The 24,970-nt window shown below is 46.3% G+C and overlaps 1 protein-coding gene across 8 annotated transcripts in view; it reads left to right on the forward strand.

Moving 5' to 3' along the window:
- Positions 1-24,970, forward strand: part of LOC121585002 (autism susceptibility gene 2 protein-like) — a 399,498-nt gene that overhangs the window by 351,344 nt on the left and 23,184 nt on the right. For all 8 annotated transcript variants that reach the window (XM_045225745.1, XM_041901300.2, XM_045225746.1 and 5 more), the window contains one exon: positions 5,564-5,612. In XM_045225745.1, the coding sequence (XP_045081680.1) occupies positions 5,564-5,612 (49 nt within the window). The remainder of the gene's footprint in view (positions 1-5,563; positions 5,613-24,970) is intronic.

The raw sequence follows: 24,970 nt of genomic DNA on the forward strand, positions 1-24,970 counted from the left end.
AAGTGCAGTGTTGCATCATGTCATGGTCGCCCAGTGCCCACCCCTGTGTTAGTCCAGACAGAACAGCCCTATTGTGACACCCTCCCTGCCCTGCCTTCCCTCTCCTCTCCCCATGGGTGGATGGTGGAAGGTGGGTTGTACCATGGGAGGGATGCAGGGGGATGTTGGAGGACGTATGACTGAATGGGTCATGTATCAACTCCTTTACAGCACTACAGGGAATATGATGCATATTGATTGGCTTAGTGTAGGTAGAATCCAGACTTCAGGCTCCAAGGTAGAGCGGAGCCAATAAGGCATTATCACTATCGATCGGTATCGGTCCATGGATGAAATACAGTACGTTTGTTCCCATGTCTTTGTCAGCTAAACCCACTGCATGCCCTTGGTTGGAGTGTTATAGGCCATAGCTGGTCTGTGGTGGTCAATGGGTGTTTGTTACATGTTTCCCAAAGGGATTAGGAGGATAGTCATTGTGGAAAAGAGCATCTGCTAAATGACTGAAATACAAACCGTCAGATGTGAATGTTGGTGGGTTTGGAACCACAACAGAATCACTCACACAGCTCCAGCATAGCTTGTTTTTAATATTCTGTAGTTAAACAGTCAAACGATTTTACAGTTCTATTCTGTACAAAATGTACCCAGAGATTATTTTCACAAGGACTGTGAATAGGGTTTCTGCTTGGGTTTCTATTTGGCATTTTGTTATGGTTTTGTCTTGTTTTTCCCTAACCACCACACAGACGCTATAGCCCTCCTTCTCCCTCTCCTCCATTTGGAAATATCTAGCTCAGTGTTCAGGAATGCAAAGCATGCAATATGAGCTGTAGATCAAAGGTAAGGATTTGGGGGGGGATCGTTTGATATAAAGCACTGGGAAATTGGTCTCTCAGCAGTATTTACTAAATGAGGTTAATTGAATGTGGGTAATTGCTGACCTTCCTGTCTTTGTGAAATCACATCCTTAACTGATCAATGCCTTTCATAAATTCATGGCTGAAAGTCATTCTGTTGATTACCTTTCTACCCAGCCCGCTGCAGAGCTGGAACCAGAGCTCATTTGGCTCAATTGTGCAGAATTGAGTGGAAACGCTTTTAATGCTTTTCACATTTTTCACAATTAGGTGGATATATGGGGTAAATTAAGTTTGCAATATATCTCAAATTGCATCTCATTTTGCTAACATCTCAAATTGCTAACAATTTGTTATATTTCTCTGCAGTGACAGCAGATATAGAAATGCCCCACTACATTAAATGTCTCACTAAATGCTGGGTAGGGGTTTTCTCTCCCACTCCCCCCCCCTCCCTCCCTCTGTGTGCTATTATCAGGAGATTTATGCAGCCAATACACCAGACGTGTTCTGGGAAGTTGAGGGACTTTTTAAAACAAACAGTGATAGGATTCGTCATTTGGCATTCCCTAAATCTTGGAATTATGGTGCTGCGTGTGGCTCTTTGGGGAGTTAGCACTCCGTTGGTGGGATTACACGCCCCTACCCCCCTCCACTGCCTACCTGCCTTGTTCCCTCTCTCTCTCTCACTCTCCCCACGCCAGGCCTGGTGAGGAAACGGGAGAATTTCACAGCTGCTGTGAGCAGGCCCCGGCTGAGGCCTATGACCTCCTTGTTGCATTTTATTTCTCTCCCTCCCTCCCTTTGTTTCTCTTTCTCTCTTTTTTTCTTTCCAGCAGGCAGGCAGCATGTTTCCTCAGGGAGCCCTTGTGTGGCTCAGAGGAAGCTGAATCATAAAGCATGGCTAATGAATAGAATAGAGAAGGAAAGTTGAGGCCTGCTGACGGCTCTCCTGAGAGATGGCCCTGAAGCCTCAGGCTCAAATAGCAGACTGCCCCAAAGGTCAGGCTTCCTGCGGCCCAGTCCAAGGGCTTTTGGCTCGCAGCAATGTGGCTTGAAAATTGTTAGATTTCCCTGTTTCCTTTGGAAAACCTGGCCCTTGGCTGGTGCCCCCCCCCTCTCCTTTCCTCCCCTCTCTTTCAGTTTGCCTCTTTTTTTTTTTTTCTTTTTTTTTTTCTTTATTTAACTAGGCAAGTCAGTTAAGAACAAATTCTTATTTACAATGACGGCCTACACCGGCCAAACCCGGACGACGCTGGGCCAATTGTGCGCTGCCCTATGGGACTCCCAATCACGGCCGGTTGTGATACAGCCTGGAATCGAACCAGGGGGTCTGTAGTGACGCCTCAACCACTGAGATGCAGTGCCTTAGAACGCTGCGCCACTCGGGAGTTCCCTGTCTGTTTTTTAATAGTGGCCAGGGTTCCCCTCAAGAAAGAGAGTGTGAAGAATTTGTTATACTTGATCTCTGCGCACCGCAACCACAGGCGCACAAACTGCCAACAGAACAGCCCTCTGGAAAAGTTTTAACGTGACCAAGCTAACCCAGAAGTTCATAAGGATAAAAACAACATTTTGCCTAAAGCAGACCCTGTTTTGGCATGCCTAAGAACTGCCTTTGTAAATTGGCCTTGTAATTATGAATTATATGACTGACTCATGTAGAGAAGGGTGGATACAAAACAGAGCATTAAATCTAAACATTGGTTGTTGAAACAGCTAAGTTTGTTGGAATATAAAAACAATTAGCTAGCAACATAATTCGCCTTTACTGAACACATACGAATACAGAGGTCTTAATTATTATAGGACAGGGGTGTCAAACATACGGCCCGCGAAGGGGTCCATTCCGGACCACGGGTGGTTTGAGTAAAAAAACACCCATGGGGGGAGGGAAACGAACTCAATATACCTTAAAATGTTAAAACTAAATTGAAACTTTGTAGAATTTATAATGGACCTATATTCATACTGTTTCTTGTCTGTCCAGCTCGCTAATAATCATAGTCAGGGAGCATAGAAAATTCAAAAAACGATGGATAGAGGACTATTTTTTTGCAAATTTTGACGGCAAGGAAATATAATACATTTTCAGTGAGGCCCTCCGAACCTCATTGAAGACCGAATGCGGCCCCTGGGGCAAAATGAGTTCGACACCCCTGTTATAAGACATTGCAGTTCCTTTGTGTTGTTTTCCTCATCTTGTCAGACAACCACTCAGGTCAAAGTGGTCGTTATAGTTGTTTAGAGTATGACCAAACCGTTTTGTTTTCATGATCGTATGTGCCTCTCCGAGCTCCCAGCACCCAGACCTGACCCAGCTCCCGTGTCCACTTGACAAGCATCATTTCTCCTGAGCCATATTTTTACACAGGCCCTCCAGGGTAGCCAGTGATTCAGGCGGGCGTACGGGTGACGAGGCTTGCTACTGGAGCGTTTAATGTGGATCACTAGCTCACAAAGAGCGTAGTGTTGTAGACGCCCTGGTTCTGGGAGAATGAAGGAGGGCAATGCAGAACACTGTCTTTCTCTCTACACGAACAGGGTGGAATGGTACACCACAACACTGCTACTGAAGCTAAGCATTCACTTCTATCTCTTCCTTCTACTGAAAATACACCATCCCATACTGTACCATACCTTGACTGGACATTAAAGAGTTATTGGAGCACTTTAGAGGCTGGAGGAGCACTGTTATAGTTTATATTAAAGGAGAGGGTGTCTCCACATAAACACTTTAGTCTAGTGTTCAGTAAAGGCAGTAGCGGTGTCTAGATTGGGAGGTCTTAGAAGAAGAGTCTTCAAAACACTTGAGCAGAGTGAGAGAGAAGCCAAGGAGAGACATCTGTGTTTACAGTGTGTTCTCTCTCTCTCTCTCTCTCGCTCTCTCTCTCTCTCTCTCTCTCTCTCTCTCTCTCTCTCTCTCTCTCTCTCTCTCTCTCTCTCTCTCTCTCTCTCTCTCTCTCTCTCGCTCTCTCTGATCCACTGACAGTGCTTTACATATGTACCCTTTGTGCTGTGTAAACTACAATGATGGCAGTTAAGGACACTGGGGCCCAATGGCTGGAGCATATGCTCAGTTTTAACAGCTTTTCTTAGTCCTAGCTGAGAGGAAGAGGCAAGGAGGGTAAACAGTGATTTACACCAAGACTGACCTCATAGGATAAGGAAGATGTTCAGTGTTAATATTATCTTTTAAATGCATACTTTTGTCACCCTCTCGCACAATAGCAGGTTGTCTGTGGTTGATTTACGACTTCAGAGCTGTGTTTAAAAGTTCTGTGTCTCGCCGGCCGGTTCGATGTGTATTTTTGTTAAAATGTATGGTGTGTTTTCTTTCTGGAGAGGCTTGCCAGAATCTACACATACATCTGACCAGGGAGGAAAAAGCTCCCAATGTTTAGTCTACACGTCTCTGCTGTCACTTTATAGTCAGATGCCTTTTCCCTTCTCACTTTGTCTCTGGCCGTTACTCACAGGGATGAATTTGCTCGACTCTCAGGAGGGACTCACCTTAAACAACTTCTCTCAACTGAACCTTTGTAACGATGGAATTTATATAGTAGTGATTAATGCACAGTTGGATAAAGCAAATATTTAATGTAACATTTTCTCATCAAATCATATTTTGAAGAAAATGATTCAATAATGAAAATTGGCTTGAAACAGAATTTGATTTTCTTTGATTTACAATTTACGCTTGAGCAGCATTAGCTTGTTGTAATAATAATAATATAATATGCCATTTAGCAGACGCTTTTATCCAAAGCGACTTACAGTCATGCGTGCATACATTTTTGTGTATGGGTGGTCCCGGGGATCGAACCCACTACCTTGGCGTTACAAGCGCCGTGCTCTACCAGCTGGTGGCTCGTGTTGTGTGTAGGGTCTTTGTACGTTCTCAGCTCCAGCTAAGATCCTGCAGAGGCTGAGCCACCATACAGCAGGACCCTCTCCTCTCCTCTCCTCTCCTCTCCTCTCCTCTCCTCTCCTCTCCTCTCCTCTCCTTTCCTCTCCTCTCCTCTCCTCTCCTCTCCTCTCTGACAACCTCATGTGCTGGGATTGTGGGCTGGCTGGCTCTCAGGTGGCACAACAGTGCCCCCTAATGTTACCTTGGCTAAGTCTGGACTGAGAGAGCTCAGCTCTGCTTAGAGAGAGGGTCATGGTGAGAATAAGGAACTCAGTCAGGTGGTCCTCTGTAGCTCAGCTGGTAGAGCACGGCGCTTGTAATGCCAAGGTAGTGGGTTCGATCCCCGGGACCACCCATACACAAAAAATTTATGCACGCATGACTGTAAGTCGCTTTGGATAAAAGTGTCTGCTAAATGGCATATTATTATATTATAGGTGCAGAGAAGGGGCTGCTTCTCAATAAAGCAGATTGAACACAAGTCAAGGAGGCACTGTGTTGGATGTCTATGGGTGAAGTAGAGTACAGTAGCTGTATTGGAACTGGGAGTTCTTGTGTCCATATACAGTAGATCAGAGGAAATATGAGATGTCGATGTTAGCCATCTTGGTGGATCCTATGGAATAGAATGAGTGTGTCTCTAATCATGACCATTTTGACGGATGTGTCATGAGTGCAATGCAGTTTGTCACGTTCTCTAAGGTGTCCCATCTTTGTATGGAAACTACCAATGTCTTCCACAGAGGTCATCCATCTAACCAGACTATTAATGTTTCTCCTTCCTCTTGTCTTCCAGGTATCTGATGTAGGATCCGAGAAACTCTTCTCCCCCACTACACCCAAAGGTAGGACTTTTGTTCTTCTATATTCACACTACAAACAATTTTCCCCCTGTGTAGTCCACCATCATCCTTATAGATTACATGTCAATGAACACCAAGGTAGTTTATAACATGTTTTAAATTATTTCTTCTGATTCTGACCTGATTGAGCACAAACCAGAACATCCACATTTGTATATTTTCTTCCCTGTGGAACTGTATTGGGACACCCAACCCGAAGGCCTACATATCTCCCCTTTCCACACCCAACATTCAGGCTCATTAGAGTGGATTCACAGGCTCCGTACCACATGCTCCCAGTCCACAAATGGGAAGGTCCCCCCAGGCTATACAAGGCTTCTGACAGCAGGCCAGACAGTAATGGAGGCCAGGGGCCAGCACAGAGGAGGGATGAGGAGGGAGAGGCCTGAGCCTCTCAGTCGACATAATCACATGTCCACTGGGAATTGACGGAGGGTTTAGGGGTAGTAAGAGGGTAGGAGAGGAGTGCTGCACCTGTACTCAGGCTTAATGGGGAGCTGGTGTAAGGATGTGGAGGGAAGGGTAATGTGAAGGAGGGGAGGGGAGGGGAGGAGGACAAGGGAGCGGAGGGGAGGGCGGCAGGGGAGCGGAGGGGAGGACAGTCCCCTGGCTGATGAAAGATAGCAGCATGTATCCCATGTTCGCCCAGGGCAGGAACCAGACCCATTAACAGATGCTGCATGATGGATATTTGTGTAAAATGGGGCCATTTTCAGGAGGAGATAGAAAGGGTGCATGTTTGCAGGCCAGCTTGCCCAACCTGTTTTATGCCTGAACAGAAACAGTAAATAACAACTTTCAGACATTACAGTAATGAGCTCGTGATTTTCAAAACAACCAGGGCACATGTCCAGGCCTCAAGTGTGCCACTGTTGTTGTCAGTTTAGATTGTTGTTGTTGGCCTAGTTGCTGGTTTTCACAAGCATGCACGTGCAGACATACACACACACACACACACACACACACACACACACACACACACACACACACACACACACTGACTCTCTCCCCCATTCAATCTAGAGAGGGCCTAGCAAGGTCTTGGGGAAATCCTGCTAATGTGAGTCCCATTCCATGTCCAATGCACACCAGGCTGGCCCAGGGATTAGGACCGGAGAATTACATCCATGCAATCCCATCAGCGGTCCTCGCCTGTTTGTCACAGGGATCAATGACACAATGTGTGTGTGTGTGTGTGTGTGTGTGTGTGTGTGTGTGTGTGTGTGTGTGTGTGTGCTCGTGCATGTGTGTGTTTGTGAAAGACTGGCAACAATAAGGGCACCAGATTAGGATTAGGATGAAAAGGGAAAGCCAGGGGACGGCTCTGGCTGGATCATCTGATTCAGTGATGAGTGAGAGGTTATTATCATGTTAGCTGCTACCATTGCACCCAGTCCCTTTGCCAACGTACTGTAATGGATCCTAGTTTTAGGTCCTCTGTGTGTGTTAGTGTGTGAGTGAGTGTGTGTGTATGTGTGTGTGTATGAGTGTGTGTGTGTGTGCATTAATGTGTGGTTCATACATGAATGTGCATGTGTGTGTACGGGTTAGCCAGGCCTGTGTGTAGAATGCAGAGCAGCCTGGGGGATGTTTTTCTATATCTATGTCCCATTACCAGTCTGCCTCTCAGTCCTTAGGGACCAATCTACAATCCTCTCAGCCTCTGATCACTGGGCCTGCACAGCTATTGGCTCCGAGAGATTGGGTGCACTCACACACATACACACACACACACACACAGTTGGTATAGCACTGAAAGTGCTAATGAGCATTTTTACTGATTTCCTGCATTTTGACATTTTGCTAATTTCTGAACATGTCACCTTTTATTAGTCATTTTAGATGAGTGGCATCATCACCAAGCTACAGTGTTTTGATGGCATGTTTAGGACTATCAGAAGACAGGACAGTCCAACATAGTAATCATTGAAGGCAGTGAACCACAATAATGGCCTTAAAGGGATACTTCGGGATTTTGGCAAGGAGGCTCTTTATCTACTTCCCCAGAGTAGGATAACTAGCGCTAGTGCAATTGCTAACTAGCGTTAGTGCAATGACTGGTATTTTATGATATCTGCTAGAATGTTAGCAGATACCATAGATTTCCAGTCATTGCACTAACGCTAATTAGCATTGGCTCGCGGAACTTCATCTAACTTCCTTCATACAGGACGCAGAGACATAAAAATGGTATCCACGAGTGCATCTGACTCTGGGGAAGTAGATAAAGGGCTGATTTAGACAAAATCTCGATGTATCCCTTTAAGTAACACTCAGAAATCCTAACAGTTTTTTCCTCATAATTTCCTAGAGCATTTCTTCTTCTCTGTATTACTACCTTCTTCACAGCATCTATGCAGTTTTATTTACGCTATGGAAAACAGAATTGTTCAACCTTCTAGAGTCTGACCTTAGTGCATGACTGCAGTGCTTCCAATGATTAGGTAAGAAGGTTCCGGTAGCTACCAGCTAGCTCCAGTATGGTAAAGGACTGATGTTACCTAACCATTATCAGAGTTGTTGTTTAGCTTCGTCGTGAACTTCCTGAAAATTATTGATTTCTTGGAGGATAAACACTGTCTTAAAGTCTTGTGTGGGGCTTTGGGGCATTGCATTGATTGAAAGAGATCTGGTTGCAGTTCAGAGTTGACTTTTCTCAGTTCTTGGAAGGCGAATAAAAAGCTAAATGTAGCTGCAGAGCACGTATGGGTCCTGCCACCAGGAGAGGATAAACATACTTTGTGGGTACTTACGAAAGGAGAGAGTGACGTACCACCTACCTCGCAGAAACTGGAAACACAGAGACGCTAGTGAGAGCAGGAAATGTCTGAGGGGAACAGCACTCTAGCTCTCTCACTCTGCCTGGGAGGCCATTTTGGCTCTGTCGTGTCTAACAGGGGTTTTCTGTGAGTGGATAGACAAACCAAATTTGTTCTCTGAGACAAACCAGGGACATCTTGGGATAGGTGGGGGAGAAAGATTGGTGAAAACCCATTTCTGAAGTGGATTTGTGCCCATATAATCCTGATTAATTTTGACCCGTTGTGCTCATTTTAAACAGCGCATTACAGTAAGCGTGAACACAGCGAGCTTCGGGCTAAACCAGGAGCTTAGCGGCTTTGAGAGGCTTAGCAGCAGATGGCATTTTAAGCCGGACTTAATAAATTGTTTCCATTAAACTTACCGGCCCACACATACTGGATTAGGCGAGTGGAACAAAGGAAGGAGAAGAGTGAGCAGAAGAAGTGGAAAAAACACAACAGCCACCACCACCACACACAACTGACTCTCAACCTCTACTCTAACCACGGTTAAAGGTGGTACATGGTTTAGGCTACTACTGCTAGGCTCACGAAGGTGGAATCCACTGTAGTTGGATGTAGGCATCAACTCGTCACGGATGTCAGAGACTAATTTGCTTAATTGACGTGAGGGTAAACAAATAAACAAATGAATAAACCATTTAGCTTCCCCTGTGGAGGATTTAGCCTTGTTTATCATTACCTGTTTATATATAAACACCATACAATACAAACACTGTAATATCCAGAGGATTGGTATTCAGAATAGCTTTTTTTCCTAGTATTTTTCATATCCAGAATTCTCAGTACCATTGTTGAGAACCCATTCCTTGTGGGGCTGAAGCCCCCCCCCCCCCTCTCCCTCCTATGAGCTCATGGTAGCTCTCTAAGCTCTCATTATGTGCTACACAGCCCAGGTTCCCCGTGTCGAATCGCTAATCAAGCGGCCTGTCTGCTCTGCAGCCCTGCTTGCCACTCAATAGGTGCTGAGTGCCCTTTGTTCCTGAAGGCTGCTGTTTGCTGCATGTCAATAACAGGTCTATGGCTTGGGTATAGAGGCCTATAGGCCCACTCCACACACACAGCCAGGAATATAGAATAGAGTCAGTCATACCTCCTGCATACACAAAGGAAAAGAGAGAGAGCAGAGACTAGAGAGGGGAGGGGGAGGTTGGGTGGGTCAGGGGCAGGGAGAACAAGCAGATGAGAGTGTGTTTGTAATGCACCAGACGGTGCTCCTCTGGCCGGGTCATTGTGATGTATTGCTAACCTCAGCGCTGCGGCGGCACAGTGTTTGTGGGCTTTCGCCCATTAAATAATGACCAGCTAATCAGCTTTGCAGGTTGTTGAGTCTGAGTGAAGGAGTGGAGCGAGCGGGTAGGGAGAGAGAGTGGCTGACTGGGCCAGGCAGAGCTGGGCTGGGTTGGGGGCAGACAGGGTGTGTAATAGTGAGAACACAGGGAGGGCTGCAGGGGCTTTCTGTAGCCTACGCAGCCAGATTAGAGGGCTGTATTAAAAGCAGCCGTCACTATGGAGGAATCTAAGCCTGGTAAACCTCATTGCGGTACCTACTCTGATTGGTTTGACGAAGCGCAGCTTGCTGGAAATGCTTTCTTTATCAGGGCCTGATGGCCTGTATTGACAGAACACTTATGTCTTGGCGCTGGGGGGGGTTTGTCATTTGCCACAGACAGACAGTAATGTGTACTGTGCCATGGGGAGCTGGGTTGTTCCAGAAATACCATGCTGCTGCTGGATGTTCTGCCCATAGAATAGAATGATTCTATTTCTATGGTTCCGCCATCACCGCTATCCCCATACTACCACCTCCGTAGGTATTGTCAAACCTGTGCTAAAGCTAATTTGTTTCTCTGATTCAATTACAATTTTAAACAGGAGTAAATCCTTTCAGAATACCCAAGCCCTTAATATGTTTCTCCCTCCCTGTGCTGTCTGTCGCCAGCCGGGGAAAAACAACGTCACTAGAATCAGTGGAAAAACCAAAGCGTGTTTGAGTTTCTTTCTTTATTAATCCCCTCAGCTATTATTGTTCACGGTTATAGGAGAGCTTATGAGCTGGGTGATGATTTGTTTTTGGAGAAAGCGCCTGTTATTAATGCTCCTTTTATTGATAGTACTAATGCTGTTTGTGCAGTCGTCTCTGTCAGAGAGATGAAAATAAATAGAGGGAGCGCTGCGGAGATAAGACACGTGTTTAATTATTAATTGAGCCATTACTGACAGAGATTGCCTTTTTTGATTTAAGGCAGGAAGCTGGCTTCAGGGAGAGAAAAAGCAATTACAGAATTCCCAGCCTGCACTGCAGCTGCCCATTGCTCCGCCGTGCGAGAGCGGAAAAACACACCCTGTCAAACCGCCTTATTCCATAAATTATTTTAATTCTTCTTCAATATTTATAGCGTTTTAAATTAAGATTACATTGTCATGTTCTATTTATAGGGAGTGGCAGGCAGGGAGGCAGGGATGCGGGCGTGCCAACAGGACTAAGCCACAGCCACCGCACCTCCCTGGTCGCTCCTCTCCTCTGCTCTGGAAGCCAACTGGAGGGATTTGTTAGGTTTATAATACAGTTGTCCTGTTTTTCTGTCCTAAATATACTTATTTTTTTTCAATGTCCATTTTCTCTCAGACTTTTCTAGAAGGGCAATTAGTTCCCTTGCAATGTCAATGCTGATATGTCACGCGATCCCGTTATTAGTTCCATTAGAAAACTGCCTGCTCTGTGCAATGAAATATTAACTTAGCTCCTGTGTAGAGTTGCGCTATGCTAAGTGGGGACTTGCCGTCCAAACATTGGCCCCGAGCAGATATTTTAGCTACTGCACCTGGTTCGTGTTCAGTAGGCATGAAACTGATTAAAATAGTCCCAAACAGAGTGAAACCACGAGGCTCTATCTAAATGAACCAATATGAAAAGTTCGTTTTTGGTTTGTCCTTGCAAAACGTTTCCCCACTTTTTAATACAGTGCAACTCTAGACAGGAGCTGAAGTCATGCCAGTCCCTGTCATCCCTGTCCTTAAAGGGCACCACCAGGCTGGCAAGAAACCCAACACCTGTCCATCATCCTTATCACTGACTGTCGTCAGTGTCAATGGGTGGTGCAGGGCTGTTGTGACAGAGAGTGGGAGTGTAGTTGAAGGCTTTGTGATTAGGCCTCTCTCTGTGCAGCTGTCTCTGTGGTTCATAGACTGAATATGGATCCAGCTATAGTGCTGCTGAAGAGACAACAGCTAAGGGAGCAATTACTAAGAAGTCACTTGTGGCCACCACTGATCTTTTCTGGGAGGTGGTTTATGAGGGATGTGTGACGTCTGGCCATACAGCTGCCTAGCATATTGTTCAATATATTCTTTTTATCATTGAATGATAAAAGGAATATAATGTATCATCTCAGCTGTGCTTCCTATTTCAATACAGAGTGATATATAGTTTAGTGAGAATTAGGTTTCCTACATTGAAACATACAAAACTGTTTTGTGTAAAGCCACTGAGTAGCCTGAGCAGCAGAGCCTGGCTGTGCCTCCTCCTCCTCCCCCCTCTTCCTCCTCCTTCTCCACTCAGACAGAACAGAACTGGTTTAGTTGTTTCAGTGGCCATCTGAGGACCGCTTTGCTCGATCAGCCATTCCCCCTGCCAGTCGAGACACCGGGGGTCAGGGTTAAATGATAAACTGACGCGTAGGAACTCCCATCTTTGTCTTTGTGTGAACTTCTGCCGTCAGCGGCACTGCGCAACAAATCAGGAAAACAGATGTGGCGTTGCCTCGGCTATGACCTCGAGGTGACACTTCCTTACACCTCGGCTGACATTTCTATCTGTGCACACATCACATCAGCCCACGCTCGGATGAGCTCGCCACACACCTCGGTACTGAAGCACACTCTATGAGTAAACGCGAAGCAGGCCCATTTAACCAATGATAGGCTCATGTTTGCGAGACAAGAGGGTGAGATATTGTTTAATATAACGTTTGTTTGCTAGCGTTTGCTCTGCAGCGGCTGGCCACACACTTTGAACAGAGAAAGGATGGTAAGTGGCTGGCTCCTATTGGTGATTAAATCCATTGTCCTCCCTCAGCAGCTGAGAGTATAGACAGGACATAGAGATAGTAGAAAGAACTCAACCCAACCCTACTTAGCGATGGTCTCCACTGCTCTGTCTGACCGAGCCCCTTTAGGAAGCCCAGTCCTCTCTAACTATGTCACTGTGGCATGGCTAGGCTGTGAGATCAGAGCGTTCCTGATGATGGAAAGGCTCTGCTCTCCCCTGCGGCTATGGGACCAGCTTGTGAGCCATAGAACCACTCTGTCATGTAGACAGAACACTGTCATCTCCATGGAAATTAGCCACCAACCAACTAACCAATCAACCAAACCCATGGGCAGCTCCCTTTAAGTGACCGTTTCAGTAGGGGGCTGATCTAGTGCTTTGGCACCACTCATCTGAACCCAGTATAATCTCTCCTTCTCCAAGAGAAAGACAATCAGCTGCCGAATAGGAAGAGGTATTTGCATTGTTTGTTTGGGAAATGCATGATGGTTTTCTTATCTCTGAAGCTAGTCAGCCTTGAATGTAAAGTGTGCTGTGTGTGTGTGTGAATGCAGCTCGATCCGCTTGCTTTTTCAATCCTTTCCTCCTAGCTACACTTGTTCTGTAAGCTGAGCTGTGTGTGTTTTTTTGCTGCTGTGTTTTGTTTGAAGAAGGTCCCAGCTCCCAGCTCTGTGCTTTTAGCCTGTCTGTGTTGTGCATTCAGAGCCAATGTTGTTTGCAGATGAGGCTGTGAGGCTGTAATGTTCATTGACAAAGCCAGATGGTGGGTGATTGGGGCACACATGCAGCTTGGATAATGTACAATCACTGGCAGAGGACAGTCGGCAGCCTAGATGGATATTACAAACATGTTTGTAATGGATTTTACGTTTTGGGAAGCAGTTCACACAGGCTTATAAAGATTGGAACTCCACAGCCAAGAACAGGATGGAAGTAAAAGGGTTTAAATTCCATGACGAGGCAAGGACATCCATACTCCATACGCTGAGGGAGAGAGCATGCCATACGGATGCTGTGTGAGATGAGAGTCCACACTAGGGAAGTGAGTCCAAATCAAACAGAAATATCAGCCATGGCATATGAAGTATTTTCATAGGAGGCGGGTGGTCCACTTCTGGTGTTTGTACAGTACACTGCTAGCTCTCCCTCAGCACACTCCTCATGTGGTAGCATAAACTGAATGTATGTGTTGCTGTCAGTGCTCTCTTAGAGCCTCTCTGTCTGCTACCACACAGCAGGCTGAGACTACAGACTACAGCTTTCTGTGCTCCACACAGCACCACACATGTTGGGTGTGGTAGACCCCGGCAATTACCCTAAACTCAGCACATGGCCAAATGAGTAACGAGATATGCACCACTGAGAAGGAACAGTGGGTTTAAATCAAACCCCTTTTTTACCCCCGCCAGCGTCATTAATCGCTCCCCGTGTTTTGTTAAGAGAGACAAGCGGTAATTCGTTCAGACACGGGTTCCGCCTTTGGAAAAAATAATCATGGAGACCATAGTGTGGTTCAACCCCCCCTCCCAATAATCAAGCGGTCATCTGTTTGGCTGTTGGTTTTGGCTACCACTGGTATTCCCCACGCTGCGGCTCTGGGCCCGGCCGGCTCTGACTGGCCCCCTAATGGCTGCTCACTCTAATGCCCCATTCAGACATCCACAGCAGCGCTGCCTGGTATCAAACCAGACCAGAGAACCTGTAATTCTAGTACTGCTGTGGAGAGGAGGAAGCATCAGGACTGAGAGCCCACTGCTGTTTGCTTTGGGTGGAAATGGAGCAGAGGAGGAGCTTACAGACAGAGTGCCACATCACCTAGGGAGCCCTGAGCACCAGTTATCAAAGGTCAACTATTTTACACAGACACACTTTTATTTTTTAGCTAGATGTTATAGTCTTGAGATGGTTGGATGCTCTTTTTTTTCTTTACTAAGGAGTTCATCCAGATGTGCAGCATTGGTTTCCTCACCTTATTTTGGCCAGCCTAAGATAGAGTAAGTTAGTAAGTATAGTGCTGTGTAACTGTATTATCAGCCCAGGCCCACGGTAGCGGCAGGCTTATCTTGGAGCAGGTGCGGTCGAGGCGGAGCTAGAGGCGACAGGGTCCTCAGAGAGGATGAGCCATCTGTGCCTAAACCCCTTTAAAGTGGTTAAAAAACACTCACAAGTGTGACAGTTTTAGCACAAGCATTTACATACAATCAACTCAGTCATGAGAGAGAGAGAGAGAGAGAGAGAGAGAGAGAGAGAGAGAGGAGAGAGACTTTTTACTTTTTGTCTTTCTTTAATGATACATTCTCATTTCATTAAAACCTCACCCCCCCCCCCCTTAAAGAAATAACAATAAAAATACTAAATAAAGAAATTACCAATATCCCCTGTACTGCATACTCACCTTGCCCTCTACCCCACAATGCAAAAACAACACCACACATCACAATAACCCAAACCTCACCACTTCTACAACCGTATATCCAGACCATCTTCCCCAGTTATACAGACAGCCCCCCCCCCAACACACCATATCTCTTGAAACATCTCCACACTTTTTATAGAACTCAAATGCCACCTTAAGTCGCGCAGAGACCATCCCATTAAATAATAGTAAAGGGTCTGTTATCCCCCAACCTTTGACCCTGTTCCTCCTTGTTAGCCAAATAGCCAACTTTGCCTGAGCAAACAGAAAATTAAACAACACACATTTGGCCCTTTCCTTATTTGAATACCTGTACCCCATTATAAACATCCCGACAGTAAACTCCACCCCCAACCTCTCACACAGACATTCCAACAGAAACATTAAAGGCATTAACCTGGCACACACAGAAAACACATGAATCACAGTTTCACTCATGACACAGAAAGGACACCCTTGTCCGACTCCCGGTTCAACCCGTGCTAACCAGCTGTTAGTGGCCAGGGCTCCATGTAGAATACTCCACTGGAGGTCCCCTGACCTCTTTGGTACTGGGAGTTTGTAGAGCCCCCTCCATCTAAAACCTACCATACTCTCCACCCCACATACCCCCTGCCACTGATGTGCCTTCACTCCTGTTAGGCTCCTAATGTTCTTTACCTTAATACAGAGGTTGTATAGGGCTTTACCTCCCACCCCCTCAAACTCCCCCAGGCTTGGAGTGTTAAAATCTAACAAGTCCTCCAGACCCCATTGCCAGTCCCCAGTCTCTGCCGTCACCTGCAGTGGCGGAAACATTGGTGGCCCCTCCCCCTTTGTCCGCTCAAACATCCCCCTTACCGGCTCAGACAGTGCCTCCTGGACTTCCCCCAGGAATCTCTCCAGCAGCCTAAGATATGTTAGTCCTGTTTGTTGTGCTAGGACTTCTGGGGTTTTCCACCCCTCCTCTCCCAGCAGTCACAGGTCACCCAACCTTAGTAATCCCGCTGCCATCAGTCGCCTCTGCAGGGTGGCCGACTGAACCGATCTCAAAAGGATGGCTGGGTTGTGGAAGATAGGCTCCTCCCACACCCACAGCCCAGGCTCCACACCCCCTTCTCGTGTGGGCCTTAGCAGTGCGCATGCTGGTTCCCTCCATCCGATATCAGTGTGGTACAGCAGTCTCAGCGCCGCCTTTAGTCGGAATGCAGCCACCCTGCTCTCCAGTTCCACCAGGCCCTGTCCTCCTCCATTTACGGACATATACAACACTGCCGCCCTCAGCCAGTGATGGCCCGACCAGAAAAAGTGCACCAGTTTGCGTTGCAGGTCTGCGAGCAGACCGGCGGGAGGGTTGAGGACAGCCAGTTTATGCCACAGGGAAGATGCCGCCAGGTTGTTGATTATCAGCACCCTCCCTCTATATGACACTTGGGACAGGAGCCACCTCCACCTGGCCAATCTTGACACCACTGCCTGTGACAGCCCCTTCCAGTTCTTCCTGACCCACCTCTCTGAGCCCATGTACACCCCAAAATGTTAAGTCCTTCACAACCCCACTGCAAACCCCCTGGAAGCAGATGAGAGGCCCTATCCCCCCATGCCCCACATAACAGAGCTTTGCTCTTGCCCCAGTTTACCTTAGCTGACGAAGCTCCCTCGTACACCTTCAGACTAGTCTCTAGTGCCTGCATATCCTGACTATCTGACCATCACAGAAACGTAATCTGCCTACGCTGACACTGCTATGCCTGTCAACACACACATGCCTGTCCAGCACACTCCCTGCAGTCTCCTCCGTAGCAGGCCCAAAAAAGGCTCAACGGCTAGTGTATATAACTGCCCCGATAGAGGGCATCCTTGTCTAATGCCCCGCCTCACCCAAACTGGCCTACTGAGCCCCCCTCCCACCTTGACCATACATGACGCCCCAGCAAACAAGATCTTCACACAGGCCAAAACCCTTTCTCCAAACCCAAACACAGACATTACATTAAACAGATACTCATGGTCCACTCTATCAAAAGCCTTCTCTTGATCTAAAGAGACCAGTCCAAAGTTCACATTAGAACCTCTCGACAAGTCCAACATGTCCCTGATTAAGAACAAGTTGTCCGTGATTGAGCGTCCCGGTATGCAATATGTCTGGTCCTTGTGTACTATAGAGTCCAGATGGGACTTCAATCTGTTAGCGAGAACCTTGGCAAATATCTTGTAGTCCGTACAGAGCAATGCTACAGGCCTCCAGTTCTTAAGTTCACACAAGTCCCTTTTTTTGGGCAGGTGAGTCAGAGCTGCCTGACGGCAGCTCATCAGCAACTCTCCTACCCCGAAGCACTCACGCAACACGCAAAAGAAGTCCAGTCCAATTATTCCCCAGAATGTTTTATAAAACTCCACTGGGAGTCCATCGACCCTCGGTGCACGGCCGGGGGACATCTTGGTTACGGCCTCTGCCAGTTTATGGGACAACAGGGGAATGTCCATTTCATCCCTCTGTGCCAGAGAGAGCTTAGGGAGTTCTGCCAACAAAACCTGAGCACACATAGGATCACACAGTTCTGCCCTATACAACTCAGTATAAAACTCCACAGTCCGCTCCCGCATCTCCCCCACCACAGAGGTCACCTGCCCATCCGAAAGCCAATGACAATGCATACCCTTGGCTTCACCGCTCTGTCTTTCCAAACCAAAGAAGAAGGAGGTGGGAGCATCCATCTCCTTGAGCATGGAGAACCTAGCTCTTACAAGTGCTCCCTTTGCTTTAACCTGGAAAAAACTGCCCAGGTCCCTACGTAGTTCAGCTAAATTAACCTGGAGGCCTAAATTGCCTTGCCCCACCAGCTCTTCCTCCATCTCACTAATACTACGCTCAAGTTCCCCCAATACTCTCCTAGCCTCTGAGGATGAGAGAGCTGTATACTGTTGATAGAAAAGCCGAATTTGGACTTTTCCCACATCCCACAATTGACTCAGAGACTCATACTCTAATAATAATAATAATATGCCATTTAGCAGACGCTTTTATCCAAAGCGACTTACAGTCATGTGTGCATACATTTTTACGTATGGGTGGTCACAGGGATCGAACCCACTACCCTGGCGTTACAAGCGTCATGCTCTACCAATTGAGCTACCCCCACCTTTCCTAAAAAGTCTGGAAGCCTTAGCAAAAAGTGGCATCTTGTAAGAGCTTTACATTAAACTTCCAAAAGGATGCCTGCCGAGGCCCTGGTGAAATAGACAGCTGAGCCATGGTTATGTGAGGATCCGAAAAACCCACCAGGAGAATGGTAGCGCCCAACAGCCTATTGCTCTGATTCCTGGACATATAAAATCGATCAAGCCGGGCTGCACTCACCCTAGCACCAAAGACCTTCACCCATGTATACTGTCTTGTGTTGGGATGTCTAGTTCTCCAAACATCCACTAGGTCAAACTGATTAATGGTGTCCCTTAACACCCCCACTGAGCCTGAATGAGGCTCCTCCCCATTTCTGTATTTTGTAAAATCCATCGTACAATTCCAGTCCACGCCGACCACCAGTGTCTCCTCAGGCGCTACCTATGAGAGTTCCTGTCTAAGACACCCAAATAGAAGCCCCCTCTCTCTCCATGTGTTAGTCGCATACACATTTATAAAGACAAAACCCCTGCTATTAATTTCTGCTTTTACTACAAGCAGTCTACCACTACACACCTCTTTTGAGGAGCACATTTTTACAGACAGACCCGGTACAAAAAGGACTGCCACCCCTGCACTAACATTTGTCCCATGGCTCAGCACACTTGCCCCTTGCCACCAGAGCCCCCAATCAACTTCATTCACCACATCACTATGCGTCTCCTGCAGAAACAACACCTGTACTTTTTTTTGTTTTACATTTTCACCCAACACACTCCTCTTTCCCGCATCTCTGGCGCCATTAATATTAAGCGAGCCTACCCAAAGAGTCTCCATAAGAAGTAGGAGAAAAGCCAGCGAAGAAAGAGACCAATAGCAAAGCTCAAAAAGCCCCAGTGCCAGAAAGAAACTATTAATCTAAACAGCGTCTGAAGGTAGACCTTTACGCATGGTTGTGACCCATTTCGTCAACCTAAACCATTTCCTCGGTGAGAGGACACCATGCCCCTCATTTTTCATAGCATGTTGTACTGATCTTACAAACTTTCCCGGATCGCAAAAAAAAAGCCTCAAGATTAACTTTTTTCCCCTTAGTCTCATTCAGGAACCTTGACAGTTCCCTCACCGTGTACTTTGACCCCTCTGACTGACTGTCAGCTCTGGACCCATTGAGGAGGAGTCTGAAAATAAATCCTCCTCATCGTCCTCTTCCTCAGACCCACCCTCATCTCCATCTCCCAACCTGACCACCTGACCTTTCTTGGTGCCTTTGACCACACCAGCCTCTCCCTTCCCACCTCCTTTCTTCTCCCCCTTTTTCCTCTTCCACTTGACACCCTCCTCCACCCCCCCCAGTCGCTTACCCTTCCCCACTATACTCTCCTCATCCACTAGCATAACCTGACTAAGCCCAGCCTCAGCTACACCACCATCCATAACATGACTAGACCCAGCCTCATCTACACCACTATCCATAACATGACTAGACCCAGCCTCATCTACACCACCATCCATTACATGACTAGACCCAGCCTCAGCTACACCACCATCCATAACATGACTAGACCCAGCCTCATCTACACCACCATCCATAACTTGACTAGGCCCAGCCTCATCTACACCACCATCTATAGCATGACTAGGCCCAGCCTCATCTACCCCACCATCTGTAGCATAACTAGACCCAGCCTTAGCTACACTACCATCTGTAGCATGACTAGGCCCAGCCTCTGCTGCCTGCATCTCATGGCCCCCTACATGTTGACCTCGATTTCCCCAAGGAGTAGAAAGATTCCACTAGCAATGAATCCTACCCACCAAATTTGCTCTTTTCATGAACACAACCACAGCTTTGTTCCTAGTACATATGGAAATTAAAAAGGTTTATGAATGACTTTTTGGAGGGTTACTGTCAAAATGATTTACTAAATATTAAAAAATAGACATCGATGACGGGCGCTGCGGGTGTGTCCGGTACGCTAGTGCTGGCCTGTCTACTCTGGTGCTACCATGAGTCTTGACCCAGTTCCTCAGACCTCGTCAGCACAAAGTGTGTGTATGTGTGTGTGAGTGTGTCAGTGAGCACTCAGAGCTGTGTGTGTTGCAGCAGGGAGGCAGTCCACAGCAGCCCCACAGGTCAGGGGCTGGGCCTTGTCTCCATTTTTATTTTTCTTGACATGACTCCCTGCCCTCTGCTCACTCTCTCCTCTCCTCTGCCTTATTAACTTCCCCTCTCTCTCTCCCTCCCTCCCTTCTTCCTGCCTCTCTTTCCTCTCTCCCTCTGAGTGTGTATCTTTGTCTCTTGTTATCCCTCTTGCGCTCCATGGCAGCACTCTAATTAAGAATGATTGATTGGGTGCTAGGACACACTGGGAATATATGCTAACCTGATACACCAGCGTATTCTCACCCTTTTTGTGGTTTGTGTGGAGGACATGGGGGATCCCAAATGGAGCGACGGCAGAGGAGGCTTTGTGTGTTTGTCTAGTTAAGCTCTACATGAGAGCTATTCTAAACATCTGCACCGTAGCCTTCTAACTATGTCATCAGCTTTGACAAGGGAAGAGATTCATAGCAGCTAAAGGGGCTTTCTTTCTTCCCCTCTCTCTGTGTGCCATTTAGAAACGTCACCTCCATTAAAATGTCTTAAGCTCTGACTAATAAAGATTGGAGCTATTTTCTATTTTCTGCTGAGATTGACTTATTTTGCACATATGGCAATTAGAGGAGGTGTCCCATCTCCATCTGCAGTCCTAGCCTAATGGTAAACCACCCCAGGAGCAGCTTAGCACTGGTCACACTGTGAACAGAATCCTCATATAGGCTTGGTGTTGATTGCATCAGTCTGTCTGTCTACTGGACAGCTTGTGTCCTTAGGGGGACAGCATTTGAAACCTCAGGCACTTTAAATCACATCTCATGGGGGTGCTATCTATAGAGAAACAGTCAATAAAGGTTTAAGCCCCCCCCCCCCTACCCTGGTCTGGTAGATAGGGTTACTGCTAGCCTCTAACATAGGATGATAAACAGTGGGTGTATTTATCATGGAAACTCATATTAACTGTCTGGAAGTGTTGTTATATGAAATCAATAAATGTGCATTCTTCTTATTCTGTTTTCGTCGATTATAAACTGTATTTATTTTTATTTCCTTTGATTACCCATTTGTTTTGTCTCAGACGCTGTATGTGTCCTGTGCACAAGCCCATCCAGTAGGCATATGTCAATCTTTTGCATTTAGGAGCTAGGCCTATCTGTTTCCGAGAACATCACATTAAAATACCATGACATATATGCTTTGGGATTCTTGGGCAAATGCAATGTGACACACCAGTGGGGATGTTCAACTGGAAGCAGGAATGCATTCGTGAAGGATGGACCATTGACAAGCTCTAATAAGTACATAGTATTTAGGCAGTGGTCTACAGGCTCTGATCATAACAGTAGAGAACAGAAGGCTGGGCCTGTAATAACACCAAGGTAAAACATGTAAACATGACAGAAACTTGCAACAGTTTATGGATGATCTAGTTCCCACTGATGACATCATAGTTGATTTAGATTTTTAGCTTAACTTTCACTAAGAAGGTTGCTGTACTAGTATTTTACTGGATAAGAATCAATTTCTTTAAGAATTTGCATAAAACAGGTGGGAATCTACATCAACATCTTGTCTAGAACCCACAGTCCAATTCAAGCGAATTGACACAGTTATCTGGAAAGCACTTGACGAAACTCGATCTTGCACAAAGTATTTATCCTACCCCTTCATGGTTCTGAACATCTATGGCCGCAAACGTCAAAACATTGAATGATGTATGACAAATGGTGAAGAGCTGTCAACCTCCCAATTGTTGCTTTGTTTTTGTGGTGGAGAGGGGAGAACGGTTAGGCTATTTACTGAAATGAGTGGAGAAGAACAACATGCAGGCTCTTTCAGCTCCCTGTCATGCCACTTGGGATCTGTTGAAGGATTTTCATTCAGCCATTTCCTTCCATTGAAAAGTAATCAGTTAGTCACTGGAAGATAATATTATATCCACTTAGTGCCGTGGGCTAGTAGCAGGTTCATGCTTGAACTGACGCTGGAGAGTACCTTTATTTACATTTCCGATTCCCCAGAAAAAACATATCTTACAAACACATCTCTGCTGAGACTTGAAGCTTGAAGATGATGTTTTCTCTCTTCTTTTTTCTGTCCTGTTTTTCCCTCGTTTCTTTGTGGCTTTTAAACCATGCTGGCGGTCCTAATAGAGGATGCTTTCCTGCAGGGCAACAAAGCAGTATTGTTAAAAATGTTGAGGCATTATGTAAGCCTAAATAAAGCTGCCACGCTGCTAAAGAATTACAGCCCACACTGAGTTCTGTTGTGCCCTGTAGAGAGACTGAAAAAGTCTAGAAGGTATCGGAGAGGCAGGAGGCTTGGTTGGGGAGGCTTGGTTGGTTTATTGCTTGGTTGGTTGTCTCTCTCCACTGCACCATGATGGGGAATAGGAGTCCGGGGCCTTTATTAGAAGTGGCAGGCGTTGTCTCCAGTCATCAAGATAATTGGGGTGCTGCGTCCGCTCCTGTAATCAATCGAGACAGCTGCCGCCGCTGCGTTCGAGTCCAGTGGGCAAGCGTGTCGTGCTAATTAATGGAATGATAAGGCCAGTGCGCTCAGCCCAGCTCAGAGCCGCACCACACATCACAAACAACTTTCGGAGATGTTTTTTTTTTCTCTGCGAAATTCACCCTTGAAGTTGATAGCTGTTCCTCCCGCTGTATATCTGTCCACACATTCCCCAGGGCAACTGCCTTAGTCAGGGGTCAACGGCGGTGAAAGGGGACACATTCCAGGCTGCAGGGTGGCCTGTGTGTGTCAGATGAGCCATTAGACTTGAGCTTTATGTTGAAAGGCTCAAAGATGTCATCCGCCTTTTTTCTTCAGGAAGTCTCAGTGGCACTGACCTCAAACGACCCGAGGGTCTTCATATGAGGCTGGGAGTGATGGGCACGCTGAAGCACGTGGCCACTCTGCAACAAAGCAGTACTGTGGGGATGAACCCTGCTGGGTTTTGGGGTAGGGAAGGGGGTTGAGGGAATCCTTCTGGAACTTTTAATGAAAGTTTAGAGTGGCACTTGGAACAATAGTATGGTTTGGGCACCACTGAAGCACATGGCTTGGACCAGATTTAGGCTAGTCAGCACATACAGGCATCCATATTTACACCCGCTAATCTGAATCTGCACCATCCCTTTCAACAGCAATCACATGTGCCACAGGAGACGATGGCATATGCCTGGTGCGCCATATGGCCATATGGGTTTGAATCTAGGCCCAGCATACAGAAACAGAGACACTGATTCATACCAGACAGGGCTGCCAGCCCAGCTCTTCCAAATTAACATTAGGTGCTCACAATTGATGTGCAGGCTTTGCAGTTTAACACCCATCCTATTCTGTTGCCATTCAAGTTATTTTGTCAGCTGCAATGGAAATAACTAATTGAAACACGCCAGCTGTCCCCACTTTCTAGCTACAGTTGAAGACGGAAGTTTACATACACTTAGGTTGGAGTCATTAAAACGTGTTTTTCAACCACTCCACACATTTCTTGTTAACAAACTATAGTTTTGGCAAGTCGGTTAGGACATCTACTTTGTGCATGACACAAGTAATTTTTCCAACAATTGTTTACAGACAGATTATTTCACTTATAATTCACTGTATCACAATTCCAGTGGGTCAGAAGTTTACATACACTAAGTTGACTGCCTTTAAACAGCTTGGAAAATTCCAGAAAATGATGTCATGGCTTTAGAAGCTTCTGATAGGCTAATTTACATAATTTGAGTCAATTGGAGGTGTACCTGTGGATGTATTTCAAGACCTACCTTCAAGCTTAGTGCCTCTTTGCTTGACATCATGGGAAAATCAAAAGAAATCAGGCAAGACCTCAGAAAAAAAATTGTAGACCTCCACAAGTCTGGTTCATCCTTGGGAGCAATTTCCAAACGCCTGAAGGTACCACGTTCATCTGTACAAACAATAGTACGCAAGTATAAACACCATGGGACCACGCAGCCGTCATACCACTCAGGAAGGAGACGCGTTCTATCTCCTAGAGATAAACGTACTTTGGTGCGAAAAGTGCAAATCAATCACAGAACAACAGCAAAATACCTTGTGAAGATGCTGGAGGAAACGGGTACAAAAGTATCTATATCCACTGTAAAACGAGTCCTATATCGACATTTTTTAAAATTTATTTTATTTCACCTTTATTTAACCAGGTAAGCCAGTTGAGAACAAGTTATCATTTACAACTGCGACCTGGCCAAGATAAAGCATAGTAGTGCGATAAAAACAACAACACAGAGTTACATATGGGGTAAAAAACATAAAGTCAAAAAATACAACAGAAAATATATATACAGTGTGTGCAAATGTAGCAAGTTATGGAGGTAAGGCAATAAATAGGCTATAGTGCAAAATAATAATAATAATAACCTGAAAGGCCGGTCAGCAAGGAAGAAGCCACTGCTCCAAAACCGCCATAAAAAAGCCAGACTACGGTTTGCAACTGCACATGGGGACAAAGATCGTACTTTTTGGAGAAATGTCCTCTGGTCTGATGAAACAAAAATAGAACTGTTTGGCCATAATGACCATTGTTATGTTTGGAGGAAAAAGGGGAGGCTTGCAAGCCAAAGAACACCATCCCAACCGTGAAGCACGGGGGTGGCAGCATCATGCTGTGGGGGTGCTTTGCCGCAGGAGGGACTGGTGCACTTCACAAAATAGATGGCATCATGAGGAAGGAAAATGATGTGGATATATTGAAGCAACATCTCAAGACATCCGTCAGGAAGTTAAAGCTTGGTCGCAAACGGGTCTTCCAAATGGACAATGACCCCAAGCATACTTCCAAAGTTGTGGCAAAATGGCTTAAGGACAACAAAGTC

The sequence above is a fragment of the Coregonus clupeaformis genome, chromosome 16 (genome assembly GCF_020615455.1).
Source record: "Coregonus clupeaformis isolate EN_2021a chromosome 16, ASM2061545v1, whole genome shotgun sequence".
Classification (NCBI taxonomy): domain Eukaryota; kingdom Metazoa; phylum Chordata; class Actinopteri; order Salmoniformes; family Salmonidae; genus Coregonus; species Coregonus clupeaformis.